Raw genomic sequence first — 15,210 nt, 5'->3', positions numbered from 1 at the left:
TCCTTTTCTTGTCCACAGGGGACTGCAGCCTTCAGATGCCCACCGGACCCACTGCCTCACCCTGGCCCTTGCAGACATTGTGTGGCGGGCAGGGAGCCGAGAGAGAGCCGTTGTCGCGCTGTAAGTGGTTCCGAGGTCTGTGTTGCTGTGGCTCATCGTCTGCTGGCAGCTGCCGGCAAGCTGGCTGTGTGTGCTCCTATCCTTGGGTCCTGCCGGTACCCACCCTGTGCCACATGCTGGGATGAGCCCTGCAAGCCAGCCTGATGTGCTGAGCAGCTGCAGACTCAGGGAGAGCCCTGGCCTTCCATGCGGCCCTGTGATGCCCTCTTTGGGCTCCAGTTCTCATGTCAGAAGGCGTCGTCTGTCTGCCCTGCCTTCCTCCTGAGGAGCTCTGGGGGTGACCCCTCAGAGGAAGCCTCTGAGCCCTGCAGCCAGCTCCTCTCTATAGTTCTCTGATCTGGAGGCCTCGGGAAATAGCCCCTCAGGTTGAGTCAGTCCTGACCCCACTGTACTGCTCTTCCCAGTCCCCAAAGCACATTGCCATTTGCTCTGTCACTTGGGTCCCCATCCCATAAAGACTCAGGGAGGTGAGGTGGAGCCCAGGCCCTGGACCCAGTTATCCTGACCCGCATCGTCTCTTCACCACTGGCCCCATTCTACTGCATATAACCCACATGCAAGGTTTGCTGGCTCTTCAGCCTGATCCATCAGAGTGGAAGCATCGCTGTCCCAGCTGTGAGGCTAAGCGATAGTAAAGGAGATCACTTTTGGGGCCAAGGACCATACTCGGGGCACATTGGTCACTGTAGCATATTGCTTCAGAGAAAGGACTCTTAGGTCAGACTCCCAATGCTGTTGCTTATTGGCTGTGTGACATTGGGCAATTGATGTAATCGCTCTGTTTACTCATCTGGAAAATGGGGATGATTATAACAATTACTTACTGGGATGACTGTGAGACCTAAATGAGTCAGTATAAAGAAATGATATAAATATGATTTTTAGTTTAAATCATTTTGTCAATATGAATAGCTGATAAATAGTAATAATTGTGAAGTGCTTAGGACAGTGTCTGGCACATACTAAGCACCACGTGTTAGATATCGTTATTTGTTTTGTTATTATTACTGTCACTTGTCTTTGTTACTCACCTTCCAGTTAACTTATTAACCCTGGCCCTTACGGTCTGCAGGGCAGCCCTGAAAACAGATGGGGCAGGAATTCAATTTCTCCCTGTTTTACAGATTAGGAAACAGAAGCCCAGAGAGGGAGGGTGGCTGGTCCAAGGCTACACAGCCACTAAAGGAGCACGGGGCCCCACACCCGGCTCCAATTCCTGGACATCTTGGGCTGCACACCCCTGGGGACTGCACACCCAGGGGGAGCCTCAGAGAGGACGGAGGCGGAGTTCCTCCATCAGTGAAAACAAAGGGCAAGTCAGCATTCCGCAGTCTGGAAACACATTTGTCAGTTGTGGGTGAGAGTCAGACTTCCTACTGTCAGGACTTGGGTTTGGGTTTGGTTATTCCAAGCTCTCCCTTTGCGGTCTTTTTCCTATTTCTTTTTTTTTTTTTTTTTCTTTTAAATCCTGCTATTGGAGTTCTCTGGGCCCAGCCTAGTGGGTGAGTTCAAAGTGGGGAAAAAGGAGAAATTCTTGGCTCCATTTTCTCTCTGGAGCCACCTTCTTATTTGTCCTTATTTAATGACACATGTGGTTTCGCCCCAGCTGGAGGGCACGCCTTCTTTCCACTCAGAGGACTCATGCACCTTCCTTTCCTTTTTAGGGCTTCAAGAACACAGCAGTTCAGTCCAACAGGGAAATACAAAGCAGATGGAGTCTTAGAAACAGTACGGCTTTCTGGAAAATTATCACGCAACTTTTGGCTTTGTTTGGGGACTGTCTCCTTTCATATCAGTAAATCCTTCCTCAGCTGGGGACAGGCTGGCCTTCCGCAGCCCAGGTCCCAGGAATCCTCATCCTGGGATTAGGGTGGGGACAGACGTGGGATGGCTTTGGGGATGGGTTCCTGCTACAGCTGGCTTTACGGCCAAAAGGCTGACTGGCTCCCTGTCCCCTCGAGGGTGTGCAGAGCTGAAGTCTGTACGGAATGCCTTTTGGTTAAGCCCCGGGCTTCCCTGTGGCTTCCCTGTGTCCTTCTTCCTCTTTCTTTAGCATCTGCTCCAGGATTGTTGTGGGAGGGGGTGGCGCAGGGGTGGTAAGGAGAGGGAGAGAAAGTTAGAATGTGGGGAGGAACTTTAATAGCATGGAACACCAGCCATAAAGCCAGATCTAAGTCATACACAATCGGGGAAATAATGGGAGACATACATTTTTGTATTTTGTAAAATATAAAAACAGTGAAGTTTTTCAGCTACCTCTTGCCAACCTCTTCACTGAGAATTTTTGTTTTAACAAATTAGTTTCGTTTGACCTCGATTTGGGCACGTGTTGCCCTGTGACCCTAATTGAGGGTCTCGCATTGTTGAATGTTTTCTCTTGAAGTGTTTTTTCCTGGCCTGCCTGAAAAAGCAAAGGAGACTCCTAAGGGCTGCTTCCTGCTGAACTCAGGACACGGCCTGTTGGCTTCCACTTGGCCTGGCTATTGTGATTTGGATATGGCCCCTGCCTGATCCACCTCCCTGACAGCCTCCTCTCTGATATCAGTGACTCACCCATGGGGTGCAGCCCTCCTCTGTTGGGGCCACACAGGATGCTGGAATTCTGGGGTCTCAGGCCCAGAGCTGCCATAGGGCCACCTGAACCCTGGCGACTCCAGCGGTACCGGCCAGCCTTTCAGTCACATACAAGTATGGTCGTGCCTCTCAGCCCTGACCTGGGGACGCTGCTCTCTGATGCAGGGACATTCCCAAGTTGGATTTTGTAGCTACTAAAGCCAGGGAGCAGAAGCTAATTCAGGATGGGGCACTGCACGGGGCTTGGGCCACTCATCCTGAGTGTTTGTGTCTTCTCAGCTCACGCTTCACAGTTTGACCTGCTATGAGGACCTGGTGACTTTTCTTCAACAAAGCATTCATCAGGTATGAAGCATGCCTTACTCCTGTGGGATGTGCATCACTAAGCCTTCTGATTTCATTGTGGGAACAATGCTGTGAACTGGAGTTGTTCTCCCTGTCGTCCCACCCTGGGATGGCGAGGAAGCTGGGAAGGAGTGATGCTGGCCCCTGGTTGGGGGCTGAGGAGAATGGACTTGGGGTGAGGGATCTGGCTCCTGCCATTGCATCCTCAAGAGCTGGTCCTGAAGGCAGGGCACAGGGAGCAGCCACAGCCAGGGCTACCGACAGCAGAGCTGGATGGGTGGGGTCAGGACACAGGAAGCAGCTGTTAGATGGAGGTCACCAGAGCTTTCTCTCTGTCCGAGTGGAAGCAGCCGCCACTGGAATACAGGAGCTCTTTATCAGTGGAGTGCGTCCTGGGACCAGCTGGTGAGGTGACCAGAAAGCGGCTTCTTGGGTGGGTTGGAGGGCTTAGCAGTGTGATACACACCTTGATTAGTATCCCTGGGGTGGCAGGGCTGTTCTAGGTGGGGGCTCTGGAGCCCCCCCACCTGCCAGAGGAGAGCTGTACATCCACTCCTGGCCATGAGCTGGGCGGGACATGGCCAGGGCCAGACAGCAGCAGATCGCAGGGCTCCGAGAAGTCATGGCAGAGCTGTGGTATCACAGGCTCTGTGGGGAGGGGCTACACACTCCAGGGGTAAAGAGCGCGGTCTCTGGAGCTGGTTGGCCTGGCTTTGAATCTAGTTTCACCCTTCAGTAGCTCGCTGACCTCAGGCAGCTTACTGAATCCTTCTGTACCTCACTTTCCTCATTTGTAAAATGTGGGTCAGAAGAACAGTGCCTGCCTCAGAGCATCGTGCAGAGAGCCTAGGGCAGCTGGCCTGTGCTTGATGTTCTCAGTAGTTGTTAGCTTCTGTTGTTGACATTAGGATTGCCATTGTAATGATGCTCTAAGGGCAGCCTTGAGATGGGTTCCTTGTAGACATGTAGAAATGAGAGGGAGGCATTACAGAAGGCAGGTGTGGCCTGAGCTAAGGCCAGCAGACCCACGACCTCTGAGACCCCCACTACGAGGCCTCACAATTCTGACATCTGTGTGTCAGGATTGAAGCAGCGGAAGAACACAGACCTTTCTCTTCTGGTGTGCTGGCTGGTCCCTGAGCTTCCCCTTGCCTTCCCTTTGGCCTTCTGGATGTGGGATCCATTCTTTTCGGCCCCACAGAAGGCACTGGAGGGTTTGGTGGTAAGCCGGAGAGTGGGAGAACTTGCTGGAAATGGGACCAGGACTAAAGCTCCTGCTGTCAGACTGCCTTCCGCAGAACTTTCCCAAAGACCCTGAAGGCTTGGGCACAGCCCTGGGAAATGATCAGGCCCTGGCAGCACCAGATGTCCCTTGGGTAGGCAATGGAGCCTACCCTAGGAACAAAAGGAGGCAGGTGAGGTCACCGGAGGGGCAATCCACCTGAAGTGCTTTCACCCCTCAGCCTGGGGAGAGGGCTCAGGGCCTGTCCCAAAAGCATGGATTAGGATGGCCCCCTTTCTACGTGAGTTGCTCTGTCCAGGCGCGTGGGAGGAGTGCTGGCTGGGGCATCGGGAGCCCCAGGCTGTCTGTCCTTTGCTGCCTGTTCCCAGCTCTGGTTTCTCACTGGAGTCACTCAGCAGGCCATCTGCTGATGCGGTGCATCCACCGCCTGGCCTGTGCAGAGGAGGCCTGGAGCAGAGGCCTGGGGGCCTCCTCTGGCTTATTCTTTAGTCACATGTAGCCTTGGGAAAGTCACTGGGTCTCAGTTTCCTCATCTGGAAAATGGAAGATGGAGCAGTTATCAGGTAGCTTCCAGCTCTTCGTCATCTCAGTGTGGTTCTCAAAGAAGAACCTTAAACACGTGAAGAAGGGTGTCTTCCAAATGCAGTACTAGGCAGTCTGAAGGAGCAGAAAGGAGACCTGCTGTTGATCTAGAGTGTCGTGGGAGTGCAGCAGTCACAGGAGAGACGAGCAGAGCCTGATGGCGTCCGTGTGTGGGATCTGGCCAGGTTGGCCAGGAATGGGATCACCTGGTCACACTCTCAGCTGAAACAGAACGTGGAGCCACCAAAGCCAGGAAAAGGAAGTGACTGGTGAGGCTTCAGGGGTTAAGGTGGAGCCTGAGGGTGATTGCTCAAATGGCCACAGATCCTGAGGCTTGTAGCTGCCCACTGATGGACTGGGGTGGCCCCTCAGCACCAGGACCTCTGCATCCTTGTCCATGAGATAGAGCCTCCCCCTCAGCCCGTACCCCAGGGCTTTGATGAAGCCTAATGAAGACAGGGACTGTGGATGGGGTTCAGAGAGTGGGATTTGTTCCAGGGCGAAGGGGCCTCCTTTCAGTGATGCCTCTGGACTCAAAGCAATAGCCTCCTCGCCTGGCTTTGGTCCTTGGTACAGGCGGTCAATATTTGGCCCTCCTCACTCTGGAAGGCAGCTCTCGCCCTGCAGTTTAATTCATGTTTTTGCTGGAAGCAGTTGAGCTGCCTCAGCACTGCCCTCACCAAATTCATTTTTCATGGCCTGGGCCTAAGAGGGGTTCCTCGTGCCAGGCCTGGAAATGTACACCAAGCCATCTTTGCCCAAAATAAATAGCCTCCTTGCTGTGTTTTCATTACTGCTTACCCTCTGGGCAAGGTGTCTGGCAGGCTCCTGGCAAGCTGGAGGATGCCCCCGCCTCTGCCTCCCATTGGAGTTCCTTGGTAGACTCAGGTCTCTATGGAGTGCAGAGCAGCACTGGAAGAATGGCCCCTTCTTCCCAAATGGCCCCACTTTCTAGACCCTGATGGCAGTTTTCAGGCCAGTCGCCTTGCCTGACCTCGCCTTTCAATGCAGGCATGTTGCCCTGTGGCCTCCCATGTCTTGGCAGCTTGAATTTGATGAGATAATTGTAATAAAAGTTTTAAAAAACAAAATGGAATATTGGTGCCATTTAGTTGTGTTCCAGCAAGGGCAAGAAGCCTCAAGCAGGGTTCTTCCCCACCCACTGCAGAGAGGCATGTCCAGGGCTCAGGGGGTCCCTTTGAGGGTGTTCCTAGGACTGGGGGAAACGCTGGCATAAATGTCATAATAGTTCCCCAAATTTACACAGAGTTGGGGTTTACAGTGGGCTTCTGTTTCTGTTATTTCATTGCAGGTAGGTAGGCATTATAGGCATGGCGGAAGGGGAAACAGACCACAGACCAAGAAAGTACGGCAGCTGCCCCAGGACAGCATATATGTCCATGGCAGAAGGCAAGAATTCTAGAAGGAGAAACTGAGACCAAGAACACTTTGTGACTGTCCAAGGGGAGATGGAAATTTGTGGCAAATTAGATAGGCTTTCTATGGAAAGGGACACCGAGACCAAGAGCTTCGTGACTTCCCTAGGCAGCATGCAGAGCCGGGACAAGGGGCTGGTGGCCCAAGTCCTCCTGAGCCTGCATCGCCCTGTGCAGGGGGAGACATCAGCATTACTCTTTGCCATTGTCAGAGCACTTCCACAGACATTGTCTCAAGAATGTGCACCATAAGCCAAGGAAATAGGCCAGGTGGGTCTTCATTATTCCTGTTTTGCAAAGAGGAAACTGAGGGCAGCAGAAATGAAGTGGCTGGCCTGAGATCACCGAATTAAGATGAGGTTGATTTAAGATTGTTGTTGATTCATTCATTCCATTCCTACTTCCAAAAAAAGATTGGAAGTTGCTTTTAAAAGAAAATGACGTCCTCAGGGCTCTGCTGTGCCCCCGCATAGTCAGCTTGCCCTCTCTTGCTTGCGGACCTTTGCACGTGCTTCTCCTTTTGGAACAACGTTCACTTTTCTGATTCCTTACTGTCCCTTAGGTTTCTGTTCAGACATCGCTTTCTCCAAAAACCCTTCCTTGATACTCCCTCCCCAAACTTGAAGTGTGTGTTGAAGGCCCTTCCTGCGTGTTTTTGAAGGAGCCTACATTTCTGTCATGGCAGGACCCCTTCTCCCAGCCTTTTCAAGTTGCTTATTGTTTTTTCTTCCCTAAGTTACTTCCCCAAGAGGAGAGATCCATATCCACCTTGTTAACAAGTACAGCCTCAGCCAGGAGAATCTTCGGCACAGAAATTTCACCAATACATTTTTTTTAAAAGACTGATTGACCAAGTGAATTCCTAGATGACAATAAATAGTATATTTTGAGGAAAAGAAAAGGTAATTTTTTCAGAAGCTTGAGCTGCAATAGTTACCATAGTAGAGCACCATATTTGGCTCTGAGCTTCCTGGCAGCCAAGGCAAAAATGTAAACATGGTAAGTTTTATAATTTTCATTGTCTGTTCCAGGAGAAACAAGTTGGGATTTTTGTTTCTAATTTTAAGTCCAAAATGTGATTACACATAAGGAACACTAACTATTATAACAGGCGGTGTCTTCAGTCACAGTTCATGGTTTCCAAAGTGGAATGGGTGAGGCCTTCACACTGACTTGCAGGTGGGGATGGTGTTTCTCTGGGGAGCAGAAGTGACATGGCCCATTCCAGTAGGCTGTGGCCCACTGGGCTCACTGGACAGATGGGCAGGGCAGAGCCAGCTTTGTTCTAACAGCTAACACAGGTGCCAGGCCCTGTTTGAAGTGCTTTATAAGGATTGACTCATGTAATTTTCACAACTTGATGAGGGTAGGTGCTGTGATTATTACCCTCTTTTTACAGATGAGAAGACTGAGGATAGAGGAGTCCAGGAATGTTTCCATGGTCACATAGCAAGGAGTGGCAGAGCGAGGATTTAAATTAGGCGGACAGGCCCCGGGACACCAGCTCCAAACCAGAGTTGGGAGGAGGACTCACTTTGGATGCAAAATCTAAGGGGGTGCCAAAAATCTCAGAAATTAGCAAAACCTATCTTTTTAAAAAATCAAAGTTAATCAGAAAAATCCACAATGAACAAAATACCAAAATGTTGATGTTTTAAAATATATATATAAAAATTTAAGACATGCATCTACATGGCTGCTTCCTTCGCCTCACCGGATCCTGACTCTGCTCCAAACCTGCTCTCTGCTGCTCTCAGCACAGCACAGTTCTTCTGAGTAAGGGATCTGGAATTAGAGGTCCCTGGAGTCCCAGTGTGCTGCTGACAAGCTGTGCGGCCTCAAGCTGGTCACTCAGTTTCTGAGCCTCAGTTCCACATATGCTAGAGGGCAGTAATCATAGTACTGTCCCCCCAGGCCTGTTGGAGTGTTCGGGGTGATAATGCCCATTAGACGCTTGCACCATAATGGAGCTGGCCATGACTGTTGCTGTCTCGTGAGTTTTGACGATTCTGAGGTCACTGATGCTCTCTGTGGTGGCCCCTGCATCACCCTCGCTGTGCTGTCATTGTCATTCGGGCCGTTCCAATGTTCCGTCCTTTAGGAGGTCAGCTTTCGGGTCACCCAGCAACCCCAGGGCTGGGCTGGAGGCAGTTGGCTCAGGGCAGGCTGCTCCCTGGGGTGTGGCTCCCACAGAGGTGTGGGGCTGGGAAGAGGGAGGTGCAAATGGGATGGAGCTCATTTTTCTCTCCCCCTTCCAGTTTGAAGTGGGCCCCTATGGCTGCATCCTGCTCACCCTGTCTGCCATCTTGTCCAGGTCTACGGAGCTGTGAGTATCTTTCTCCCTCAACTCCCTGGGACTAGGCTGGTCTATCTTGTTCACTGCTGCCTCCCTAGAGCCCAGGATGGTGCTTGGCACATGTTGAGGGCTCCGTGAGTGCTGTGGAAAGGATGAATGAAGCAGTGGAGTAGGGGAAGGTCTGCTGGTGGAGGAGAGAAAGCAGTCACATTCTACATATACACGTGTCCAGGGCTACCATGTGTGTGGTGGACAACCTGAAAGACACGCCACCAGCCCTCAAGGAGCTTGCCTGGAACTGCAGTGTGTGCACATGAGCACTCAGGGGGATGCCCCTGGCACTTGTGCAGGGGATGGACAATTGAGGCTGAGACCCAGGAGATGGCTGAGGGCCCTCTAGAGCTCAGGACAGGAAGGCCTTGCTGTAGACCAAGGCAGCCCTGCAGCTGCATGGACAAGGCTGGCATCCCGGGTGGTGAATGGGCAGTGGCCAGGAGGCCCTGGAGGCAGGGAGAGGTGGCAGGGCGGCTTGTCCTAATCTCCCCTGCCTGACCCCTTTTGGCAGGGTCTCTATGCTGCCTCTGTATCAGGTGGAACATGGCCCCCCAGCCTGCTCCACAGCTGGAGTTTCCCCGTGAAGCTCATTCGCTAGGAGCTTTTTAGGCCTCTTTGTCTGTATTTGTCACCTGGGCATGTCACCAGGAAGTATAGCCGATTAATAGCGCATGAATGGCTGTGGAAAGTACAATTGATTGCCCCATTCACTTTCAAGCAGAGGACAGAGCCCTGGGGGCCTGGAGTCCTGGGAGAGTGAATCTTACTTTGAGGGGTGCATGGAGGGGAGGAGTTGGGAACAGCTCTCAGCCGGTGGGCCCTGGGAAGTGGGGAGGCAGGGTGAGTAGCCTTGTGGTGCCCAGGGGCGGGAGGTCACAGCAGGAGACACTTCTTTCCTGGCCTGGTTGGGTCTGGTCGGTGCCCTCCCTGTTTCCAGGGGCCTCTGCTGTGGATTCGGGGGAGGACGGTGGGGGCTCTGTGGCCTCGTGCGCCAGGCTGCCTGCTGCTTGCTGCTTCTGACCTTATTAAATGCGGTGAGCGCACAGCGCTTTCCAACTTGTAATCCTGCCGTAATGATATGATTCATTCCTGGCGTGGACTCACGTGCATGGAGACCATAAGCTGCACCACCTTCTCCCCAGGACTGGGTTTGCTCCTGGTTTGGCTCATTCCTGGGCTGAGAGGTTGGGTGGGAATCTCCAGATCTCCCTGAGGGGAAGCTGCACTCTCAGGAGGGCCAGGCTCAATGATGCCAGTCTCAGCGCCCCCATCCATGTGGGGGCCCTCTGGCTCTGGGAGTCTAGGGCTCTGTGCTCGAGTGTGTCAGTTCTGGTGGTCACCAGGGCAGCCTGGGAGTGGGCGCCTTGTTACATGCATGCTCCTGCATGTAGCCCTATCCCTCTGAAAGGGGCTTCAGGGTTCCATGCCCAGGCCAGTCTTCATGTTGTGCACAGCTGGGGGACTAGGGCTGCTTCTTCCCCCTCCCTACCCTTTCCAATCAAGCTGGGCACCTGTGGGGAATTAGTGTGGGGAATGCTGCCCTGCTGGACCTGCACAGCCTCATGCTTATGGGCCTGAAGTCACACTCCTGCCAACACGCATACACAAACACACACATAGATACACACAGATATACAGATGTGCATACATGGCCACACACAGAGACACACACTCAGACACACAAAAACTCACAAAGACATGGACACACACAGAGACACATAGTCAAGCTGTTCTTCCAGGACATCTGAGGCCCTTCCCTGTGTCCTGCAGGCAGATGGTCAAGGCCCTGGGGCAGTATAGGCCTCTGCCTCCCAGACGGCCCAAATAGAGCCCTGCTGTGGTGTTTGGGCCAGGCAGGCAGGCATGAGTTGGGCTTCATCTTACCCTGTGGCCTCCCCTTCTCTTCTCCTTAGACGACAGTGTGTAGGCAGGTTTCATTGCCAGCGGTAAGGATAGCGTCTGTGAAGCTTCCCGTGTGCCAGGCTCTTTGCCTTAACATTTTGCACACGAATGCATCGAGTCCACAGCAGCCCTGTTAGGTGGGCACCGCTGTGAGTGCTCTCACCATCCCTGTTTTTCAGAGGAGGAAGCAAGGCTGAGGGAGGTGAGTAGGCTTCAAGATTTTACAGCAAGTAAAACTGGTGGCCCTGGGCCCCACCCAGGCCATCTGGCCCCAGAGCTGGCATTTTGGGCTTGCTGTTTGAAAACCTGAACTTTGGGAAAAGTTGGTTGGTTTTAGGCCTGACTCTCTACTCCTCCGAATAGAGCTGGAGTTTCTTCCTCTAACGTGGGAGTGAGAATTCCTGCCTCATAAGATGTAGCTGTGCTTAGCACAGCTCCTGGTGGGTACAAGCCAGGAATAATGGCCACGGCTGGTCTGACCCTATCCCAGGAGCTCAGATGCCTCTGTGTGCCTTCTTGTCTTTTCTTGCCTGCAGCCTTGGCCTGTGGTGGAGGCCGTGCTGCCATCTCGGTAGGCACAGCCACAGGGATGTCCAGCAATTCCTGATGGGGCTTCTGTGGTGACGCTCACCCTTGGCAGGCATGTCCGGAGCAACCGAGAGCTCCCTGTCCTGAGGGCCACCGGAGGGGTGAGGAGGCGCCTTGGGACCAAGCCCCGCCCAGGGGCATGCAGTTCAGAGGTGTACTTGAGAAGACACCCAGCTCTCTCTGATTTGTTCAAGTTCAAGAGAACTTTAGTTAAGCTTTTAGTTAAACTGAGGGCTTCAAGTGAGGAACAGGGCAGGCCTTGGGCAGCCTGTGCTGCCTGGGGGCTCCTCCAGTGCTCCCTCCTGACTGTTGCATGCCTCCCCCGAAGGGCTGCAGGAGATGTGGGCATCTGAGTGAAGCTAACCCTCCCACCCCACCTGGGGCCCAGGGGAGACTCCTGAAGAGGCAAGACAGGAATGCCAGCAAGAATGGGAATAGCCTGGGCAGTCATGGCGCTGCCCAGATCCCATGAGACAGCCACACTGAAATTATTTCAGATAATGTGCTAGCATTCCTGCATGTGGGAGTGCGCCCGTGAATAAACCATTCTCTGGCCTTCCAGAGGGTAGTCCCCAGAACAGCCTGCTCGTCTCGCGTGCCAGGCACACTGCACTCCAGCGGCGCTCCCTGCATCCCGTCACCTCCAGCCTTGGCTCTCTGAGGGATACCAGGCTCTGCTGAAGGTTTGCAGTGATTCGCAGGGCAATGATAACAGTTCTGGGGCTGGAATCCCAACTCTGCCTGCTGCCTCCAGGGCTAGCAGCCAGCAAAGGCCTTTCTCTACAGACATTTGGACACTTGGGTGCAAATGTCACCCACCTCAGGCTCCATTAGGTTTGTCCAGGGAAGCCCAGCGGGGTGGCAAGTCACAGGAAAGCACTCACTTTGTGACCACAAGAAGAGCACCAGGATACCTAGCTCCTCAGCGCAGCTCAGTCACCCACAGCCGTGTGGCTGACCCAGCCTGTGCCTTAGGTTCTTTATCTAATAGGAGGGGTTGGGCTGGTGCTTTTAAAACTATGTTTGTAATGAAAACAAAATCTGATTTTTTTTTTTTCCCAAATAAGCTTTATTTTTAAGCTCACTGTGTGAAGCAGATGCAGCAGAATGACTTTGATTAGAGCAGCAGAGGTGGGAGGGAGAGGTCCCTGCTGCCCCTCCCCAGGCTGCCAATCCAGCACCAACCCCTGCTCTCCAGCCACCATCCCTGAGACCCCCCTTTGGAGAAGCCCCAGCTCTGCATATGCAGCTTAAAAACCTCAGGACCAGATGATCGCCGAGGGCCTTCCTGTTCTGGGGTTCAGATTCAGCTTTACCAAAGAATCCTCTGATGCCATTTCAGGGCAATCTGTTACCACTTTGGGCAATTGAAAACATGTCCTGGTAGCAAAAGGAGACAGCTGAGTCTCCGGGACCAACTGCGGTTCAGCTCGAGAGAAGCAGAGTGGCGGGCTGAGAAAACCCAGCCAGTTCTTTACAAACACAGTGTGTGTATGTGTACATTTGTGGTGGTGTGATGGTGTGTGTGTGGATGGGAGAGATTGGTGACACTGTATGGCCGGGTGTGAGATGACATGGGTGTTGGTGGTTGTGTTGGAGATTGTGTGAAGGGTGACTTGATTGTGTACATGTGCATGTGATTGTGATATGTGTTGGAGAGGGCGTGGTGGTCCCTCCCCCTTGGTGAGGGTTCTCTGACTCATGCCTGGGCACTGGAGGCTTCTTTTCTTTGGCCCTTGCACCAAAGTCAGTGTCTCCTGTCTGTTGGTCATTGCTAACCCAGACCAGAACCAGGGTGAGGACACCATGGACAGATGTAAACCTAGCCAAGTGCTGCCGACCACTGCCTGCCTGGCCACTTCATTGTCAGAGGCCCCAAGAACAGTCGAGAAACAGACCTTTGAGGTTTGTTTATCCCAGGCTGTGCAAAGCCTTGTGAAGGTTTTTTTTCCACTTGATTTCAAGCCGTTTATTTTCTTTTCTAATATCTCGAATTGCTTACGGTAAATCTCATGCAGGATCTCATGCTCGCCAAGCTTTGCTGCTTTTCAAACCACATGGCTACAACTTTCCCCAGGGAGCTCTCGCAAGCCCCAAGGATGCTCAGGGTCCTGGGGTCAGGACCAGCTCTGAACCAGACCTGGGCAGCACTGAGCATGGGCTACTCCGGTGCCTCAGTGGAGCACAGACCTGGCCAGGTCATTGAGGCCCTGAGAAGGTCCAGTGAGGGTGAAAACCTTTTCATGCAGTAGATTCTTGGCCTTCATTACAGCAGCAAATTCAGCTGCCCAAAGTCAATCTTGAAAGTCCGGAAGAGGTGGTAGCTTGTCATTTGTTGAAACAGTTTTAGAACAGCACAAGCTAGGTGCTGAGGGTGAGGGATGACACTGGGCAGAACTCACACCATGTCACTCTGTGGCTCTTCGTAACTCTCCTCAAGAGATTAAAAGCAATGGCAGCAACAAAATTGTTGATTCCTTTGTGCAAATAGTCCTGAAACAAAAGCCAACCATGAGTGTTGGTTGGAAAGACAGTGACAGAAGCTCAATTCCCAGCCAGTGTAAGCAGAAACAAAGCTACTGACTGATTCCTATCAGAAGCCCAGGCTTTAAGAGGGGCTGGATCCAGGAACCCAGACATTGTCTTTGGGAATTGGTGTCTGTTCTTTTGTGTCTTCTCTTTTGGCTCCTCTGTCCCAGCTGCATTCTCAGGAAGGTCCTCCTGCACGGTGGGCTCAAGGGAGCCCTTCTCCAGCAGCTCCTCAGCCTGCTGGGTGCTGGCTGCTGGCTGCCATTCCTGGTGTGATTGCCGTGGCCAGGCCTAGGCTGCACCATCACATACGTATGGACATGGGGTATCCCCAAAAGGCAGTCACCGCCCAGAGAAGGCCACCACATCCGCTAGCAAAGGGATAGGGTAGAGTCAAGAAACAAATATCTGAGAACAGGAGAGCAGATGTGGGTTTGGGGTGGGCTGAGCCTTCGTGGAGGCCCCCAGGCTCCTCTCCGTAGTGGAGAAAAGAGATCACCAAGCTTTCTGTTCCAGCAAGTGCGGGCAGCACTCACCCCATCAGAGACCCTCTGGGGGGAATCACGGGGGTGGGTGGTTCATGGGGTGAGATGTGAACAGAGGCTGTTCCCCTTGAGAATCATGGGTTCTTGGAGGTTCAAATGTGCTGTTCTGAATGGGAGGGGTCCATTTGATGCTCGTCAGCTTACCTGGGACTCTGCTGAGCCTCTGCCAGCCCAGGATAATGAATAATGAGGTGTGAACAGAGCCACCCAGACCAGGAGCCTGACCCCTGGGCTCCCGTCTCTGCACAGACACCCTGGCCTTGTGGCTCACTTGCTGTCTCTCACCTGAGTCTTCCCCCAGGTCACATGTGAGGCAGGGTGGGTTGGGTAAGTATCCTTCCTACCCAGCGTGCTAAGACCTTTTGAAGCTTAGCTGGGAAACAGGAGGAGAGGAACTTCCTCAATAAACTCCAGCCGAACTTTAACACTGATTCAGATTAGGGCAGAGTCTCCACTAATGAAGATTTTCAGCAATGTCACAAGAGACCAAGGTGACAATGGAAGGTGGACCCATGGGGGCATGGATGCCAGTGTCATGGAAATAGTGGGCCCACCACTGAGACTCCACTTCCTTACATTGACTCTGTCTCTCTCCCTGGTCCCATCCCTGGGAGCCACCTGCTCCTTTGTCCCCAGGCCCCTTTACAGGGAAGCAAATTCTGTCCTGTAGATCTCTGCCTCGCTTCCTCTGGAGACCCTGTGCAGACACCTGACCCTGTGGAAGACTGAATCTGGAGGCTTAGCCTCAGCGGGAGCTGGAGGTAGAGGAGAGAGGGAAAGGGCCCTTACTGCCATCCTGGGCCTTTGTGGTCTTGTGGCAACCCAAGGGATGGGCCTACAGGCTGGAACCCTTATCTCATTTACAGGTGTGAGAACTTTGAGAAGTGAAGGGTCAGTTAATGGCACAGTTGGCAGCATCACCCGAGGCTCCTGGCTCTCAGTCGAAGACCCTGTGCCTGCATTGTCTTCCCTGGACTGTGGGAGGGGTAACAGGAG

The 15,210-nt window shown here is 52.9% G+C and overlaps 1 protein-coding gene across 3 annotated transcripts in view; it reads left to right on the top strand.

The window, feature by feature from the left end:
• The window catches only part of MINDY4 (MINDY lysine 48 deubiquitinase 4), a 120,808-nt gene that overhangs the window by 79,156 nt on the left and 26,442 nt on the right, over positions 1-15,210 (top strand). For all 3 annotated transcript variants that reach the window (XM_055293509.2, XM_063609704.1, XM_063609705.1), the window contains exons 10-13: positions 19-120; positions 1,785-1,848; positions 2,974-3,039; positions 8,559-8,626. In XM_055293509.2, the coding sequence (XP_055149484.1) occupies positions 19-120; positions 1,785-1,848; positions 2,974-3,039; positions 8,559-8,626 (300 nt within the window). The remainder of the gene's footprint in view (positions 1-18; positions 121-1,784; positions 1,849-2,973; positions 3,040-8,558; positions 8,627-15,210) is intronic.

Source organism: Symphalangus syndactylus, chromosome 9 (assembly GCF_028878055.3).
Source record: "Symphalangus syndactylus isolate Jambi chromosome 9, NHGRI_mSymSyn1-v2.1_pri, whole genome shotgun sequence".
Lineage (NCBI taxonomy): Eukaryota > Metazoa > Chordata > Mammalia > Primates > Hylobatidae > Symphalangus > Symphalangus syndactylus.
The sequence above is the reverse complement of the archived record's forward strand: the minus strand, read 5'-3'. Positions and strand labels throughout refer to the sequence as shown.